Source organism: Erinaceus europaeus, chromosome X (genome assembly GCF_950295315.1).
Source record: "Erinaceus europaeus chromosome X, mEriEur2.1, whole genome shotgun sequence".
Lineage (NCBI taxonomy): Eukaryota > Metazoa > Chordata > Mammalia > Eulipotyphla > Erinaceidae > Erinaceus > Erinaceus europaeus.
In genome coordinates, this window is record NC_080185.1 from 63,850,787 (window position 1) to 63,871,170 (window position 20,384).

Sequence of the window (20,384 nt, forward strand, 5' to 3'; positions counted from 1 at the left end):
GAGATACTGAAAACAACAACAGAGATCTAGGAGATGACTTCAAAAGAAATAATATACACATTATTGGCTTACCTGAGGAAGAAAGAGAGAAGAAAGCATTCTTCAGGACATAATAGCTAAGAACTTCTCTAGTCTAGACAACATCAAAGACATAAAGATTCAAGAAGCCCAGAGGGTCCCAAACAAAATTAACCTAAAGACACCAAGACATATCATATTTAGAATGGAAAGGAATAAGGATAAAGAAAGGATCCTGAAGGCTGCAAGAGAAAAAGAAAGAGTCACCTACAGAGGAAAAGATTAGCAGCAGACTTCTCCACACAAAAACTACAGGCCAAAAGAGAATGGCAAGATATATATCGAGTGCTCAATGAGAAAGGCTTTCAACTGAGATTACTGTATCGTGCTAGACTGTCATTCAGACTGGATGAAGGCATCAAAACCTTCTCAGACAAGCAACAATTTAAGGAATCAACTACCACAAAGCCTGCTTTGAAAGAAGTTCTGAAAGGTCTCCTATAAAGTCAGACCACCATAAATATGCCATATGTCAGAACACTCTAAAAACTACAATAATGGCGTTAAAACATCTTCAATCTTTGATATCAATAAAAGTTAATGGCCTGAATTCACCTATTAAAAGACACAGAGTAGGAAGATGGATCAGAAAACACAATCCAACAATATGCTGTCTACAGGAAAACCACCTAAATCAACAAGAAAAACACAGCCTCAAAATGAAAGGATGGAAAACTATCATACAGGTCAATGGCCCACAAAAAACAGCAGGTACAGCTATTCTCCTATATGACACAATACACTTTAAAATAATTAAAATTTAAAAAGATAGGGATGGACATTACTTAACGCTCAGAGGATCAGTCAACGAAGAGGAATTAACAATTATTAACATCTATGCACCCAATGAGAAGCCATCTAAATAAATCAAACTTTTACTGAAAGAGCTACAGTAATATATTAACAGCAACACAGTTATAGTAGGGAACTTCAATACCCCACTCTCCCAACTTGACAGATCATTCAGGAAAAAAATCAATAAAGTGAGTGAGCTAAATGAGGAGATAAACTAAACTATTGGACATTTTCAGAGTCATTCACCCCAATAAACTAGAATACATATTCTACTCAAGTCCACATGGGTCATTCTCAAGAATAGACCATACGTTAGACCATAAAGACAGCAAAAGCAAATTCAGAGCATTGAAATCATCCCAAGCATCTTCTCAGACCACAGTGGAATTAAACTAAGATTTCACACTCAATAATAGATTAGTAATAGTCCCAAAATGTGGAAGCTCAACAGTACACTACTTAAGTACTGGGTCAAAGAGGAAATAAAGGAAGAAATCAAAATGTTTCCTGAGTTCAAGGAAAATGAAGACATAAGCTATCAAAATATTTGGGACACAATTAAGGCAGTACTAAGAGGGAAGTTCATAGCTATACAAGCACACATTAGGAAACAAGAAAAAGCACAAATAAACAACCTGATTGCGCACCTTAAAGACAATAAGTCAGAAACGGAAGAATATGGGATGATCTCACTCTCGGGCAGAAGTTAAGAAACAAGATCAGAAGAGTAAACACAAGTAGAACCTGAACTGGAGTTAACGTATTGCACCAAATTACAAGACTCTGGGGTGGGGGGAGAATACAGGTTCAAAAAGGATGACAGAGGACCTAGTGGGGGTTATGTGGAAAACTGAGAAATGTTATGCATGTACAAACTATTGTATTTACTGTCGAATGTAAAACATTGATTCCCCAATAAATTTTTTAAAAAGAATACATAATAAAAAATAAAACAATAATTATAATGAAAGAAGAAACAAATTTGACTTCAGAAGACTTTGGCATTTTCACTTGACTGAATTCATCCTTGCTGTCAAACTCAACTTCAGAAGTTACAGTATTTCCAAAACCTATGTAATCTTTCTTGAGAAAATAAACAAATCCGTTGGGACTGCAGCAAGGCCTGAGACCTGAAGTGATTAACACAATTTAAACCAAGCTAAGTTTGATAACTGTAATTGTTACAATCTTTTTGACTTTGGTTCATTTCCTCCCACTTTCAAAGAAGATTTCTAAGTAAGGTGCATTTTAAAATAAAAATTTATTGAAGGATTAACAGTACAATAATTTGCATAAATAGTGTAACAAACATTAGATTACCAAGAACCCCATTCCTATGTAATGCTATGTACATTCCTATTGTTATTTTAAACAGTCTTATCCAGTGTAAATAGCAATTTCTGCTTTACTTTTTGCTTTTCAAAAAATCTTTAATGAATGCACTTTTTCTAACTTAATCTGTACTCTCCATTTGGGAAAAGAAATCCAGGGAGGATAATTATTATTGAAATTGCATTGTAATTGAAAGTCAGCTATGCTGCCATCAACTGGCATCGTTTTCATGGAAATAATTGTCAAAACTTGAACTCCACCTTTTTATGACTTATTTAGCTGATAGGGGCACCTTTTCACTATTTCTAGTAATGGACTTAAGTTTTCAAATATTTTATTAAGGAGTTTTAATGTTTTAAAAGTAGGTAATTTAGCATTCTGATAATATATTTTTTGGTTCCTTCCTACCTACCTACTAAGGAATAATTAAGCAAAATACTTTTTACCTTTTTTCTATCCACCCAGCCCTGGGAACGTAGTAGTTACAGTAAACTGCTAGGAGGAAAGAAAATCAGAAACAAAAAGGGGGAAAAACTACACAACATTGTGCCCAATAACACTTCAGCTTATTATTATAGTCTTAGAATTAGCATTATAGCACCTATTCCTCTAATTTAAAAGTGACCAAGAATGAGTAGAAGGTTGTTTCTAATGATACAGAAACCTATGTATCTTGAAGAATGATTTTTTTTTCAGTCATTGGTGAACAAAATAAAGGTAGCTCACGAAAATTCACAATAGATTATTGTTTTACTTATTAATTGGATACCAGTAAAAAAAAAATACCAGTGGCTTTTAGTAGAAATAGATTGGGATATCTTCCCCTTTGGAAATTTCCTGAAATTTACCTACTTAAATTTAATAAGGCTTTAGGAAAATATAATGTGGAACCATAATAATATGGTTCTAGTTAGACAACTGTTGATCAAATAGTAATTTGATCTTCAATGACTTTGATTTGGAATCTTTGTATCAATCACTCGAAACTTTTAAGTTCCCAATGAGAAAGGCTTTACTCTTGGTCTCAGTGTCTTAGAATCGACAGTTCAAGATGACTGTTGCTAAAATTAACACATCAAGGCCTAGAAATGTATTAATGGTAGAAGGCAGAAAAGGTAATGGTAGTAAATCAACATCCAAGTCCAAATTAGGGGAGACTGGATACCTAGCAAGCTTCTCAGCTTTACTGAGCAAGTTTTTCTTTTTAGGTTGTAATATTAAGTACCTTATTCAGCAAATGTTGTTGTAAATGTCTTACATATAAGAGTAAAAAAAAAAAATTCTCAATTTCAACATTTCTCATAAAGTCGATTATTTGCATTCTTTTGCAAGACAGGTAAGCAATATGCTATTACATTCTCTAAGCCTATGGCGGGCCTTTAATTCACTAGACCATAATCCTAACCTGGGAGGGGTAGGGTTCTGAGAATATAAATAGACTCAAGAGTAGTTCTAGTAGAACTTTACTTATTAAGGCACCTCTTAAGGTTGGCCTGATGAAGAGAAACCATGTTCCTCTTTAAAATGCCACCATGAAAGAGAGAATACTAGGGTGGGAGAGCCATAGGTTAGAGCTAGTGGCACTAATTGTTTATATCTGTCATAAATCAGGCAGGGGAAGGACTAATGATAATCTGACTGCTTGTCTTCTACACTTGGTCCTCTTAAAATAAAGAAGAAAAATATAAAAGGTCTTCTGCTTTAGTTCCCTAGAATAAATTTGGTTATGGGAGCTGTAGGTTAGTGATATTATAGAAAATAAGATGAAATGTATTTTGTACATCTGCTTTTTGTTCAATGCTTATTTCATGCCAAATATGCAAAAATGTGGCTTTTAAAACCTTTTTTTAAGTTTAACTACCCAGATAGAAGAGTTTTAGAATAAATGTCATTAGTCTTTTGTGTTGTTGACATACTTAAACCAGTGCCAATGCAAGTCTTAACTCTTTAACTAGGCATGTGAATGGGTCTGCTAAGTGAAGTTAAAAAAGAAAGTATTTTGATATTTGTATTTTTGAAACTAAATGTACTTCTGGAATCTTTGCTTTGTTGGTCTTTTAACTGTTTACAGCTCTAAGCATGTGTTACTTTCTCCCAGTAGACTCAAAAGTTCTAGTAAGCTCTCAAAGGGCGAATTTTATTATTCCTGTTGGAAGCAAATTAAGTAAAAGTCAAGTTTCAGAAAACATTGCTTCTGATAAATTCTCAAATATTATTAAGAAGAATAAATGTTTAACTTACAAAAAAAAGTTGTGGCAATATAACATTTAAGTACAATACTGCTGACCACTAAGGGTAGAAAACACATCTAAGACTTTACCTTTGGTGGTCAGCAAGAAGGTTGCATGTATTAATTTGCAGTGTAATAAAACTTTTCAAACTTTATTTCAAGTTACAGAAAATATACAAACTAAGACAACAGAATGAATTGATTTTGTTCTCAGAGGTGATGGGAGTCCTCCACCTGGCACCAATTTGAATCATTCAAGGGTTAGGATGTAAAGTCGTCTTTTAGTGACATCAACAAAGTTATGGAAATAATTTCCAGATTTGTTGCCAGGTAATTCTGAAAACCTGTAAGGAAAAGTTGGGGGAAAGCTATTAGAAGTGCAAACAAAGTTTTCTTTCCCAAACAAGAGGAAAGAAAATCAATAAAAGGCTAAGGGGGAAGGAAATGCAAATAAGCAAATCATCAGGGAAAGATTTCTATAATGTCTGTATCCTGTCTCCCCAAATAATTGCTCATTATAGTTAGGCTTTTCAGGCTCTACACCACTGACCTTTAGTGCCAGAAAACCTTCTTTTTAATATTTATTTTATGTATTGCCTTTTGTTGCCCTTGTTGCTTTATTGTTGCGATTGATGTTGTCTTTGAATAGGACAGAGAGAAATGGAGAGAGGAGAAAAGAAAGATAGACACCTGCAGACCTGCTTCACTGCCAGGGAAGTGACTCCCTTGCAGGTGGGGAGCCTGGGCTCTAACCCCTGCTGTGCTATGGCCTGACTCCCTAAAACCTTTTGCTTTGCAAATGTCATTTGATGACAAAACTATCTCTAGATAAGAACAACTACTCTAATGGTAATGGCATATGAGCCTGTCAGTGATAACAGAGAAGGATCACAAGAGCAAAGTTCATGATGAAGGGAAAGCCAACATTTTGGTTACAATATGCACAAATATAGAAATATACATATAAAACCTTGGCCATGTAAAACTGCATAAAATCACACACACACACACACACACACACACACACACACACTTAAAAACAGGGTGAAAAAAACAGGAGGATCAGTCAATCAAGAGGACTTAATGATTATCAACATCTATGCACCCAAGGAGAGGCCATCCAAATACATCAAACATTTACTGAAAGAGCTACAGCAATATAATTTTTTAAAATTTATTTTCCCTCTTGTTGCCCTTGTTTTTTTATTGTTGTTGTAGTTATTGTTGTTATTAATGTTGTCATTGTTAGATAGGACAGAGAGAAATGGAAGGGGAGGAGAAGAAAGAGAAGGGGAAAGAAAGACTGACACCTGCAGACCTGCTTCACCACCTGTGAAGAAACTCCCCTGCAAGTGAGGAGCCAGAGGCTCGAACTGGGATCCTTACGCTGGTCCTTGTGCTTCGCTGCACAATTGCTTAACCCACGGCGCTACCGTCTGATTCCCAGAGCTACAGCAATATATTAACAGCAACACAGTAATAGTAGGGGACTTCAACAGCCCTCTCTCAATTTCACAGATCATCCAGACAGAAAATCAATAAAGAAACTAGTGAGCTAAATGAACAGATAGGTAAACTAGAACTTTTTTTTTTTTACCAGAGCACTGCTCAGCTCTGGTTTATGGTGGTGCAGGGGATTGAACCTGGGACTTCCGGAGCCTCAGGCATGAAAGTGTGTTTGCATAACCATTATGCTATCTACCCCTGCCCGATAAACTAAAACTATTGGACATTTTCAGAGTCATTCACCCCAAGAAAATGGGAATATGCATTCTTTTCAATCCATATGGGTCATTCTCAAGGACAGACTGTATGTTATGTCAGAAAATTCAAGAGCACTGAAATCATCCCAAGCATCTTCTCAGACCATGGTGGAATTAACACTTAACAATAAACAAATAATTAGTAAAAGTCCCAAAATATAAAAACTCAACAGTACGCTACTTAACAACTACTGGCTCAAAGAGGAAACTAAAGAAGAAATCAAAATGCTTCAGGAGCTCAATGAAAATGATAACATGAGCTATCAAAATATTTCAGATACAGCTATGGCAGTACTAAGAGAAAATTCATAGCCATACAAGTATACATTCAGAAACAAGAGCAAGCTCAAATAAACAACCTGATTGCACACTTTAAAGACTTAGAAGAACAAAGGAACCCTAAAGCAACCAGAAGGACTGAAAGAACTAAAGTTAGGGCATAAATGAGTAACACTGAAAATAAGAAAACTATACAAAAGATCAATGAAGCTGGATATTGGTTCTTTAAAAGAGTAAACAAAATCAACAAATCTTTAGCCAGACTCACAAAACAAAAAAGGGAGAAGATCAAATAAACCAGATAATAAATGAAAGAGGAGACATCACAACAAACACCGCAGAAATTCAACATATCATGCGAGGCTTCTATGAACAACTATATGCCACCAAGCTAGAGAACCTGGAATAAATGGTTCAGTTCTGTGATACCTACAAACTTCCAAAATTAAGTAAAGAGGAACTAGATAATACAGAAACAGGCCCATCACAGCCAACGAAATTGAAACAGTTATCAAAAACCTTCCCAAGAATAAAAGTCCTAGACCAGATGGTTTTACAAATGAATCTTACAAAACCTTCAAGGAAGAGTTAATACCTCTACTTTTAAAAGTCTTCCAAAAGATTGAAGACACAGCAATACTCCCTTCCAGCTTCTATGAAGTCACCATCACTCTGATACCAAAAGCAGACAGGGATACAACCAAACACAAAAACTACAGACCAATATCTTTAATCAACATAGATGCAAAAATATTGAACAAAATTCTAGCCAAACAGATTCAGCAGTGTATTAAAAAGACTGTTCAGCATGACCAAGTGAGGTTTATCCCAGGGATGCAAGGTTGGTTTAATATACATAAATCAATCAACGTGATCTGCCACATCAATAAATGCAAGACCAAAACCCAAATGGTTATATCAACAGACGTAGAGAAAGCCTTTGACAAAATACAACATCCTTTTACAATCAAAACGCTACAAAAATGGGAATAGATGGAAAATTCCTCAAGATAGTGTAGTCCATATATAGCAAACCTACAGTGAACATCATACTCAACGGTGAAAAACTGGAAGCATTTCCCCTCAGGTACTAGACAGGGCTACCTACCATCACCATTACTATTCAACATAAGGTTGGAAGTTCTTGCCATAGCAATCAGGCTGGAGCAAGGAATTAAAGGCATACAGACTGGAAAAGAAGAAGTAAAACTCTCCCTATTTGCAGATGATATGACAGTATACATAGAAAACCTAAAGAATCTAGCAGGAAGGTTTTGGAAATTATCAGGAAATATAATGTCAGTTTACAAAATTAACATAAAATGTTTTAATGACAACATTAATGAGTTAAAACGATATACTGAGCCAGCAAGATATCCCACCTGAGAAAGCACCTGACCTGCCAACCACACAACCCAAGTTCAAGCCCGGTTCCTATCACATTGGGGGAAGCTTTGGTGCCAAAATGTTCTCCCTCTCTTCCTCTGTCTCTATTTGAAAAAGTTGGCCTGAGTGGTGATGCTCCAGCAACAGGGAAAAAAAAAGATACATTATATGGATAGGGACTATAATATAAATGGAAATTAAAAATAAGATATTCAAGCTAATATTGGGACAATGTAATTTTTAAACTATATTTAGCAAACAGAATTACTTATAAACCATAATTTTATAATGTTTGTAGAGCTGTATAAAAGTGTTTATAAAATACAAGTTGTGGAATTTTTAATAGAAATGCTAGTATCCAGTTAAGTTACATGACTATTTCTAAAAGTTACCTTACTGTTAAGCAAGGAAAATAAGTGTAACAGTGCCTAGCAATTTCTAAGATGAACAGGGACTGATGGCAATAGTGTACATCTACTACTTTACATTATGTGCTGTAACAGTTTAACATCAAAATATTCAATATACAATAAATACTGGAAACTAAAATATTTACCCATTTAAATGCTTTGTATTGTCCCCATGCTGATGCACAGCTTGGTATAATACAAATGATTATGGAAGGATAATACATCAAACTACATTTATAAGTTAAGTCTTAGGAATAAGATGTGAAAATTGTAGAGTTGGGAGTCAGGCAGTAGCGCAGCGGGTTAAGCATGTGGTGCTATGCTAAGCGCTTGGACCAGTATAAGGATCCTGGTACAAGCCCCCGGTTCCCCATCTGCAGGGGGGTCACTTCAAAAGCAGTAAAGCAGGTCTGCAGGTGTCTATCTTTCTCTCCCCATTTTCCCCTCCTCTCTGCATTTCTCTCTGTTCTATCCAACAACAAACACATCAATAACAACAAAAATAATAACCACAACAATAAAACAATAAGGGCAACAAAGGGGGGGGGGAGAATAGCCTCCAGGAACAGTGGATTTGTGGTTCAGGCACCAAACCCCAGAAATAACCCTGGAGGCAAAAAAAAAATTGTAAAGAGTTTTTACTCTTACCTTTCTTCATTTTTGTAATTGATTAATTTGGTTAAACTGATCACATATTACTTTTTTCCATTAGAAAAGAAAGGCTAAAAAGCTTACAACTAATTCAGTAACTGCACAAATACTCTGTGACCTTCCCTATCCTGATGGGAACTGATCTTCTTTTTTTTAATTTATTTTTTAATATTTATTTATTTATTCCCTTTTGTTGTCCTTGTTTTATTGTTGTAGTTATTATTATTGTTGTTATTGATGTCGTCGTGTTGCATAGGACAAAGAGAAATGGAGAGAGAAGGGGAAGACAGAGAGGGGGAGTGAAAGACAGGAACATGCAGACCTGCTTCAACACTTGTGAAGGGACTCCTCTGCAGGTGGGGAGCCGGGGGCTTGAGCAGGGAGTCTTATGCTAGTCCTTGTGGCTTTGTGCCTCCACGTGCGCTTAACCCACTGTGCTACCTACAGCCCAAGTTCCAGGGACTGATCTTCTAAAGAGTAAAGAGTCTAGTCAAAAGAAGCGAGGGCCGGGAGTCCGGCAGTAGTGTAGAGGGTTAATCACAGGTGGCGCAAAGCACAAGGAATGGTGTAAGGATCCCAGTTTGAGCCCTGGGCTCCCCACCTGTAGGGGAGTCACTTCACAGGTGGTGAAGCAAGTCTGCAGGTGTCTATTTTTCACTCCCCCTCTATGTCTTCCCCTCCTCTCTCCATTTCTCTCTGTCCTATCCAACAATGATGACATCGATAACAACAATAACTACAATAAAACAAGGGCAACAAAAGAATAAATAAATAAATATTAAAAAAAGAAGTGAGGGCTTCAGAGCCTTTACAAATGAGAATATTTATTTACACATATACACACACACACAGGCAAAATGCACTGCTCCACCATGTGTGGTGGTGGGGACCAAACCAGAGGCCTCAAGTATGCAAACTATGGACACTGAAGTCACTTTCCTGGACTTCAAAGAGTCTCGATACAATGGGAGTTGTGGCTATGGTTGAAAATAAACATTCCAAATGCACATTGACTTCCTATGCAAGTAGGATAAGTCTTCTCACCTTTTCAGGGAGCACCTGTGGATTTCTGGATCTGCTCCTTTAAGATCAGGATACTCTGCCTCTGCTCAGGAGGCAACATAGCGATCTGATCTGCAGTCAGTTGAAGAACCTGCATGATCAAAGCAGCCTGTGCAGAGGAAAAAGTATGTAATGAATTTTAGTTATGTCAGATAAAGAACATCACCAGCTTCTGTTCAGACATAAAGAATGCTACACACACATCCATGGCCAAAAAAAAAGAAAAGAAAAAAAAAGAAAGAAAGAAACCTCAAGACAACCAAACCAAGCAAACAAAACCAGTTGGGAATAAGAGGCACCAAAAAAAGCATCATGTAGCTACACCTAATATTACAAAATTCAAAACAGATAGCTTTTGAAATCTTTTTTTTTTTTTTTTTTTTGCACATCAGTTCTCTCTCTGAGCCCTGGGAAGTCTTTAATTTTTCAATTCTGTTTTAAAAGTTTCTCCTTTATTTTTAACAAGTTTTAGCCTTTCCATTGAACATGAGCTCCCCACAATGGTTACATATAAAGAAATAGAAGATACATTTATGCAGAATTTCTTATCATTTTCAGGGATAACGTATAAAAGGGGAAAAATAAAGAGACAGGAGTTTTAGGTCAAGGTGGCATGCACAAAAATACTGCTATTGGCAGATGGGCTAGAAATGTAAGGTTTTCTGTCATTTCTATCCACTCAAGCAGTTTAGGTCACGTACACAAATTTTCAGTTAACAAGATCATAAAAGAGCTCAAGATTAGAGTAAATATTACTTCTAAAGAAATTCTGAAATTCAATAGTTAACTGTTAAAAAGAGGAATAATAGAAAGAAAAAGTTTATATAGACGCAGTCAGACAGCACTGCTTACCTTCTCGTGGTCTTGTGGAGTGACTTGGTTCTGCCCAGGACTAAAGCCACCAGGTTGCCCTCCACCCTGAATACCTGTTCCTTGCATACTTGTACCCTGCATGACTGGGACCTATGTGAACAAAGAAAGATGAGATATTTTTCACAGCTCATAAATGGGTAATCAGAATATGATAAGAATGTCAAAAATTTTCATCTGATTATGGATACTGAAATAGAAAAGTAGATGAATATAAGTTTATGATTCCCATATGCTTTATAGTAATTAGGGACTGCAGCTGCCATCTGCCTCCACATTCCTAAGCAAGTCAGCTCAAGGCAATATTGCACTGAGACAAGGACAGGTAGGGAAGAAACCAGCCTGGCTGGAGGAAATAAGATCCAGACCCCGTATCTAACTAGCACTAGGGCCAGGACTCATGTATCTGCAGTGTGCCAATGTCTGCATTTTCTTTGTAACTGGAATGTAAGACTCTATATAAGCCTGTGCTGTTCCTTTGTTCAGGGTAGAGAGAAATTCCTGGAGCTATGCAATTCTCTTGCCTACCGGTGTATTAAATTCCACTCTTTACACTGCATCCGGCTCTGGTCTCGTGTTTGGGGATAATTTCTGCAACAACATGAGTACAAATAGCAAACTGATGACTATGAAGATCATTTCCTACTGTGTAACAGCAGAAAACAGGGTATAGCCAGAGATAAGTTAGCAAGTTAGACAAATTTGCTTATAACAACTCTAGTATCATCAACAATCATCACACAGCACAACTGGACACCACCAAATCAAGCCAAAATCAGCCATATACGCAAAAAGAAAAAATGAAAACATCCCAGAAACTAGTGCTCAGTGGAAACAGAATTTTTTTTTTTTTGATATCAGGGTAATTGCTGGTACTAAGAATCCATTGCTCCCAGTAGCCACTCCCCCAACCCCTTTTTCTATTTTTATAAGACAGGACAGATAGAAATTGGGGGAGTGGAGACAGAAAGAGGGGAAGAAAGATACCTGCTTCACTGCTCATGAAGTGATGTCCCTGCAAGCAGGGAGTGAAGGTTTGAACCCGGATCCTTCCACATAGTAATGTGTATGCTTAACCAGGTGCACCATGACCCAGCCCCCCTGGAAATAGAAGTAAAAGCCAAAATATTCTAGAAATAATGTACACAGGCCCATTGGGAAACAGGAATCCTACCTACCACTAGTTCAATCAGACAAATGTAGTTGATCCCAAAGGGATCCTGAAAGTAATGCAGGGATGCTCAAGATAGCAGAGGCAGAAAAGAGATGCGAAGGCCTCTAGTGAAAAGGTGTTATGAATACAATATTTGCTTTTTATAACTTTCTATATAGTATATGCTGCAGATACTTTCTGCTAAGTATAGATTAAAAAAAATGAGTGTCCTGGGTTGAAAGAACAAAGGGCAACTATGTCACAACTTATTGGTATTTAAGATCCTCTGTAAATCTCATCCTTTGGGGACTATTAAAACTCAAAGAAAAGACATCAGACCACCTAGAAAACTATCAAAATGTTTCTATGCTGGAATTATATTCACACATGCTCATTCAGTTAGAGCTAAGGTAGGCTTATTAAACACAAAATGTTAACAAACTTGCTACTTTCCTCCATGGATTAAAGCAACACAACATAAAGTAAGTATGTACGGGATGGATAGAGGCACACCCAGTAGAGTGCATAAGGACCCAGGATTCAGTCCCTGGCTCCCACCTGCAGGGGAAAAACTTCAAGAGTAGTGAAGCAGTGCTACAGGAGGAAGGTAGGAAGAGTGTGTGTCTCTCCCTCCTCCTCTCAGTGTGTGTATGTGTGTCTGTCTCCCTCCTCTTCTCTCAATTTGTCGTGTAGACACTGAATCCCATGATAACTCTAGTGGCAAAATAAAAAACAAATAAAAATATCAAAATCATTAGGAACAGATATTATGGAAGCAATGTGAATAGCCAGGCAGCATGTTGGAGAAGGAGACCAGAAACAAAAAAAGGTAATTATGATTTCTTTTCTTTACTTTTTTTTTTTTTGCCTCCAGGGTTATCACTGGGGCTTGGTGCCTACACTACGAATCTACTGCTCTTGGAGGCCATTTTTTCTAATTTGTTGTTGTAATTGCTGTTGTTGGACAGGACAGAGAGAAATGAAGAGAAGAGGGGAAGACAGAGAAGAGAATGATAGACACCTGCAGACGTGCTTCACTGCTTGTGAAGTGACCCCCCTGCAGGTGGGGAGCAGAGGGCTTGAACTGAGCTCATGTTGGTCCTTGGGCTTTGCGACATGTACACATAACCCAGTGTGCTATCGGCTCCCCCCAACTATGATTTCTATTACAACATATACAATAATGGGTATATTTATAACCTTGAGTAATCAGAAGTTATTTAAAATAATTTTTTGTATTCCAAAGTGTTATACACTTTATAAACTGTTCTTTTCCCCATTAAAAGATATCAAACCTTGCAAGAATGGTTCTATTACCTAAAAATTTACTTACATGCATTAACTCATTTAAGGCCCTAGATAAAAGCAAGCATTATTGTCGATTTGTACAGACTTCTAGAATATTACTACTTTGTTATTTATCAATACTACATTCCAAGATGGGTCTGAACCTTGACTGTCTGTTATGAATCTGAAACATCTACATGACTAAAATAATTTAAGCTTCAGTTGATGGTAGTAATTTGAGGTTCTTTAACCAATCAATAATAGCCATTTCAAGATTCCAGGAATACCTGTAATAATGTATGACCATATATTCAGACTTGCTAAGACAATGGTAGTTTACACATTTGCCTCAAAGTATTTACTAAACAGCATTCAAATTTCACTCAGATATATCCTTGCTTAAATGATAAAATTACCCTAGTGATACACTTTTTATTAACATATCCTTTAAGTATTTATTTATTAATAAGAGGGAGAAAACCAGAGTATCACTCTGGCACAGCTGGCGTTAGGACTAAAACAGTATCTGATGAGTGCAAATCCTGTGCTTTACCACTGTGCCACTTCTTGAGCTGCATACTGACATGTTTCTAACTTTTTGGATTAGAGCCAATTAAAAAGTCTAATTAAATTTATAAACTAAGGGTATACTATTAAATAAAAAACAAAGTACAGGGAGTCGGACGGTAGCGCAGTGGGTTAAGTAAGTGCACATAGCGCAAAGCGCAAGGACCGGCCTAAGGATCCTGGTTCGAGCCCCCCAGCTCCTCACCTTCAGGGCAGTCGCTTCACATGCAGTGAAGCAGGTCTGCAGGTGTCTATCTTTCTCTCCCCCTCTCTGTCTTCCCCTCCTTTCTCCATTTCTCTCTGTCCTATCCAACAACAATAACAACAATAACTACAACAATAAAACAAGGGCAACAAAAGGGAATAAATATTTAAAAAAATTAAAAAATAAAAAACAAAGTACTGAACAGCAAAGGGAAAATAAGAATGGATAGTCTTATTTGCAAGAAAGATCCATTAAAAATCTTGTAACTATAATCTATTAGAGACAGAGGTCATGGGGTGATGGGTACAGGAGAAGTGTAGTTCTTATTGCATACCTATTACTTAAGAATGAACATATTTTATACACTTATTTATAAGTAAACATAAATTTAAGCAATTAAAAAGGTGTAAAAACTTTTATACCTGAAGCACCAAAGGTCTCAGGATCAATCCCCAGCACCAATTTAAATCAGAGAAAAAAAAAAGTGTGAACAGTTTTATTTTCCTCTGAAAACTACATAAACCTGTTATTTGGGTAATGAATTCAAAGTGTTGAGAGAATATACATTGTCCAGAAGTATTCCAATTTTCATTTTCAATTTTTTCATTATCTGTATTTGTTTATTGAATAGAGACAGCCAGAAATCAAGGGGGAATAGGGAGATACGGAGGAAGAGGGACAGAGAGATACCTGCAACCCAACTTCACCACTCGCAAAGCTTTCCTTCTGTAGGTGGGGATTGAGTACTTGAACCTAGGTCCTTGCACACTGTCACATGTGCACTCAACCAGGTGCACCACCACCCAGTCCCCAATGTTTTCTTCATAGAATCATTGACAGCACATCATACACACAGTTACAAGTTATCTGTCTCTCCAACTAGAATATAAGTTCCATGCAAGGAATTCATTTTGTTCATACTACTGTACCCCTAGTACCTACAAGTCTGTTGGGCACATAGTAGGTACTCAACAAATATTGGAATGACTGAATGAATTAACAAAACAAGTTTTTATTATGTGACTATTGCACAAAAAAGGCCTAATTAAAGCCAAGGCTCATGAACACAATTTTTAAAAAGTAAAATTTAATAGAACAGTTTTTTTTTAAAAAAGTATTTATTTTGCAAACAGAGAGAAATTGAGAGGGAACATGTGTGTGTGTGTGTGTGTGGGGGGGGGGGGGAATCTGCAACACTGCTTCACTGCTTGTGAAGTTTTCCCGCTGTAGGTGGAGACCAGGGGGCTTGAACTCTGGTCCTTGTGCACTGAATCAGGTGTGCCACCACCCAACCCAGAACAATTTTATTTTACACATACCAGAAACATATTTACATTTTTTATTAAAGAGAGAGATAGATACACATATACAACATGCAGTTAATAAGACAGAGAGACATGTAGTAGAGAAGGCAGTATATTGTATTCCTCACTCTGCCATTTTTTTAGTTTTGTTAATTTAGACAAGACACCTGAGTTCTTGGGTCTAATTTTCCATACCTACAAAATAAGAGAAAAAGAAGTGTCCAACAACAAATGAATGAATAAAGATGGTACATACAATGGACTACTCTCAGCTTCAAGAAAAGATGAAATATTGCCTTTGGCCATAACATACATAGAGCTAGAGGGGGTCGCGGAAGCAGTCAGCAATAAAAAACCCTTGTGATCTCATTCACATGAGATCATGAAAAATTAGTTAATTAATTAATTAATTAATTAGGCATGCACCATGCTGCATCTGTTAGAATGCATGCTATTCTGTGCAAGGACTTGGGTTCAAGGCCCCTGTCCCCAACTGTGTGTGGGGGGGGGTTGTTCATGAGTTGTGAAGCAGTATTGCAAGTATGTTTCCTTCTGCCTTTCTTTCCCTCTCTGTCTCACCTTCTAAAGAAAAAGGAAAAGACAAGGAAAAAAGAAAAGGAAAAAAAAAACAAAAAAAATAGACCACTGAGAGCAAGGGAGTAAACATGCAGACACTGAGCTCCAGTGAATCCTAGTAGTAAAAATAAATGCAGAAGACAGGAACAAAGTCAAACAAACAAACAAAAAACACCCAAGAGTCTGAAACTAGATTTAGGTTATGTGAATAGTAAGTGGGACGGAGAGAACAGAGGGGGGTTAGAAGAATTTGGAAGATTAACACCTTAGTCTATATGTGGTATGGCACCACAGAATTTAAAGAGGTGAAATGGTTCACCTAAAGCACACAGTCTTATAAACTAACATTTACTTTCCCTTTTTTATGTTTTTTTTTTTTAAAGATTTTCTTTATACATTCAAGAGAAAAACAGAAGGAGAGAGAGAATGGGACAGACATCACTCTGGTACATGTGCTGCCTGGGATTAAATTTGGGACCTCATACTTTAGAGTTTAATGTTTTATCCACTGTACCACTTCCAAGACCACCCAACATTTCCTCAACAAAATTGAGAACTGAATTAAATGGGTTATTGACATGCATGTTCCAACTCTGACGTTATCTCTTACACACTCACTCACTCACTCACAGAGAGGGAGAGGGAGAGAAGCAGAGACATGAGGCGAGCGAAGCATACAAGCATATGGAAGAAGGAAGGGGGGGGGGCTGGGTGATGGTACACGCAGTCAAGTGTGCATAGTACTATGTGCAAGGACCTGGGTTCGAGCCCCTGCTTCTCACCTGCAGCAAGGATGCTTCACAAGTAGTGAAGCAGGTCTGCAGGTGTCTAACTTTCTCTCTTCCTCTCAATTTCTCTCTTTCCTATGGAATAAAATGGAAAAAAAATATGTTCTACTTTGACCCATCACCTACTTCCTGTTTCACTTCCCTCAATCACTTAAGTCTAACCCTATCAAATAAAGGACAAAAACTGGATAAAGGCAAGAGACTAGCATACTCTAATGATGGGCCTTCTGGTCACTACCAGGCCACCCCAACATCTGGGGCCCTAGTCAGGGAATCCTAGGATTCCCACACAGATATAATGAGTTAATATCTCTAACAGATCACTCCTTACACCATCACTAGTCATCTCCAACAGGAACAATATCATAAGCCCTTTTGTGGGCCTCTATAGGACCTTGCCCTCACTGTAGAGCAACAGTGGTAGAAATTGCCCCACTTTCTGCAGGGAGGCTGAGTTAATAAACTCTGCTACTTGAGGAAGATGGGTCCTGAAATGAGTGCAGCTTAGAATGTTCCTAATTAAGATCATGGAATGTGAGTTTAGTCTGACAGGGATGCAGAGGTTACACAGGGTCCAATGCTGAATATGAATAGACATTGGGCCCTAGATAAGATCAATGGAGTTTACAACTAACAGTATTTATATACTTTTCTCATATTTGGCAGCTACTTTCTGTCCTGATCCTGCTTTCTACTCTTATTCCCAATCCTACCAGATAGTCCGTTTAGCCCACTTGCACACTATCAAGCTTAGGCAAAAATTAGTAAAGTCATGGGCCACTTGGAATATACCTAAAATAGATTTCTTAGCCTCTTCTAACATGAAGACCCCAAATCTCATCTGCTTTATTCTTTTCCTTAGGTTCCTGATTATTAAAAAAAAAAAAGAAAGAAAAGAAAAATGTTCTGCTTTATTCTTTAATGTTTTGTTGTTTTTTTTTCCTCCAGGGTTATTGCTAGGCTCGGTGCCTGCACCATGAATCCACAGCTCCTGGAGGCCATTTTCCCCCCTTTTTGTTGCCCTAGTTGTTGCAGCCTCGTTGCAGTTATTATTGCCATTGTTGACGTTGCTTTGTTGTTGGATAGGACAGAGAGAAATGGAGAGAGGAGGGAAAGACAGAGAGAGAGGGGGAGAGAAAGATAGACACCTGCAGACCTGCTTCACCGCCCGTGAAGCGACTCCCCTGCAGGTGGGGAGCCGGGGGTCTTTAATGTTTTTTCTGCCACCAAGTTGCAGAAGCTACCATGATGCTAACCTGACTTTCCTGGGCAGATGACCTCACCAATGAGTCCTGGAACCCCACCTCCGCAGGGAAAGATAGAAACAGGGTGAGGGCATGGATTGACCTGTCAGTGCCCATGTCCAGTGGAGAACCAATTACAGAAGCTAGACCTCCCATCTTGTGCACCCCATAAAGATCTTTGGTCCATACTCTCAGAGGGATAAAAAATACGAAAGCAGGGACCAGATGGTGGCGTACCTGGTTAAGCAAACACATTACAGTGCACAAGGACCCAGGTCCAAGCCCCTGGTCCCCACCTGCAGGGAAAGCTTCACAAGTGGTGAAGCAGGGCTGTAGGTGTCTGTTTCTCTTCCTCTCTATCTCCCCCTCCACTCTCAATTTCTCTCTGTCACTATCCAATAATAAATAAATAAATTAAATAAAAAGATTTAAAAAATTAAAAACTATTAAAAAAAAGAATACAAAAACTTCCAATGGAGGAGATGTTCAACTCTGGTGGAGGGAATTGCATGGTGCCCTCTTTTCCCACAATCTTGTCAATCATTATTAAATAACTAATAAAAAATTAAGAAAATGGGGAGAAAAAAAGAAAAAAATGGCTGCCAGGAGCTGTGGATTTGTAGTGCTGGCACTGAGCCCCAGTGATAACCCTGGAGGCAAAAAATAAAATTAAATAAATAAAGAGATGTACCTTGAAGGAGGAAAATACATAAGAAAAGGCAAGGCAAAACAAAACAAAACAAAACAAAACTTGGGGAACATACATATATACCACCTTTCCACAGCCAACTGGAGATGAAGACGGAGAAGATGACAGTACAAAGATAATCATGGATCACAATACATACATAATTGGAGAGAGTGAAATAAATAAAAACAGGGTAAGAATCCAGTTCTACCAATTAAAGGTAGTACTAAATTGCCATTCAGCTTCCACTATGCATTTAAAGTAAATCTAAGAATAATGAATTAAGCACTAATGGTGCTTTATATTTCTTTAAGGGGTATTAGAAACATTTAAGAGAAGTTTTCAAATTACCCAGACCTAGATTCCACTGATGTACAATCTGTCCTCATTAGGTGCACAGATGCAGATGAAAAAGCCCCTGAAATCATGGGGGTTGCAGATTTTACTTTTTAGACTCTATTCCTAGTGGCTATAAAGTCACTACTGTAGTGGCAGAGAAATTAACAAAATGGAAATCCATGTTTTTCTTTTCTAAAAAAGAAATAGCCCTAATCAAAAAGCACTAATAATCAGATTCAATAATTCATTCTTGAATAAATCAGTATTTGAGATATAAGCTAAAATTGAATGTTATACATACCTGCCTGGGTCCCTGGGGGCCAACTGCTCCCATGTTTATTGGACTAGGACCCTGCATTCCACTAGGTATAGGTCCTCTAGGGCCAGGACCCGGGCCCCTTACATCCATGCTTCTGGCTTCCATCCCTCTGACTTCCATTGCACGGGCTTCCATTGCGCGGGCTTCCATTGCGCGGGCTTCCATTGCACGGGCTTCCATTGCACGGGCTTCCATTGCGCGGGCTTCCATTGCACGAGCCTCTAACCCTCTGGCATCTAATCCTCTTGCCTCCATGGCTCGTGCCTCCATGGCTCGTGCCTCCATCCCTCGTGCATCCATGCCTCGGGGATCTCGTCCACCTATAAAAAAAAGTTGCAAGAAAACCATTGTGTTAGCTATTAGCTATTTACTTTTAGTCCAAGAATCAACAACTGAAGAAAGATAGAAATTCATTGCTATTTTTAATAGATTTTATTTATGAGGGAGATCACACATAAGAGAGAGAACCAGAGCACCACTCTGGCATATATGGTGTTAGGAATTGAACTTGGGACTTAATGCACATAAGACTGGTGCTTTACCTGCTGTGCAACCTTCTGGGTGGTAGAAACATTTGTTGTTGTTGTTGTTTTCCACTACATAAGACTTTTTTCTCTTTCCAAGTTTCTCATACTAGCAAATAGACTTTAAATGAGCTTGTCAATCTCATTTCCCCAGAATTCTTTATCCCAGATTAGAGACCACAACATCTAAATTCATTATCAGTTCAAAATTACCAGTCTGCCTTGTGATGTGACCTCCCCTTACCTCTGCCATCCAAAGGTGGACCCCTCTGATCAAGCATGGGTCCTCTTGGCTCTGCCATTAGAGGTCTAGGCTCAGCTAATGGCCCCCCCCTCATGTCATGTGGGGGTGGGCCACGACTGTCATGGCCAGGGATAAGGTGCATCGGTGGACCCTGATGAGGTGGTCCCAGGTAACCTCTAGAGGTGGAGGAAAATGTTTTATTTTAAAATAGAACAAACCAACAAAAAAGAGAGAGAGAGAGAGAGAAACCTAGGAGATCGATAAATAAAAAGCAGTATAGAACTGATGCT

At 37.9% G+C, this 20,384-nt stretch overlaps 1 protein-coding gene across 2 annotated transcripts in view; it reads right to left on the reverse strand.

Annotated features, from left to right (window-relative positions):
• Nucleotides 1-2,115: 2,115 nt before the first annotated feature.
• The window catches only part of CSTF2 (cleavage stimulation factor subunit 2), a 59,961-nt gene continuing 41,692 nt past the window's right edge, over nt 2,116-20,384 (reverse strand). The window contains exons 10-14 of one of the 2 annotated variants that reach the window (XM_016194510.2): nt 20,095-20,270; nt 19,309-19,646; nt 10,839-10,949; nt 9,969-10,095; nt 2,116-4,779 (exon numbers count right to left, since the gene is read on the reverse strand). In XM_016194510.2, the coding sequence (XP_016049996.1) occupies nt 9,973-10,095; nt 10,839-10,949; nt 19,309-19,646; nt 20,095-20,270 (748 nt within the window). In that variant the 3' untranslated portion in view covers nt 2,116-4,779; nt 9,969-9,972. The remainder of the gene's footprint in view (nt 4,780-9,968; nt 10,096-10,838; nt 10,950-19,308; nt 19,647-20,094; nt 20,271-20,384) is intronic. The other variant, XM_060183041.1, reaches the window with a different exon arrangement.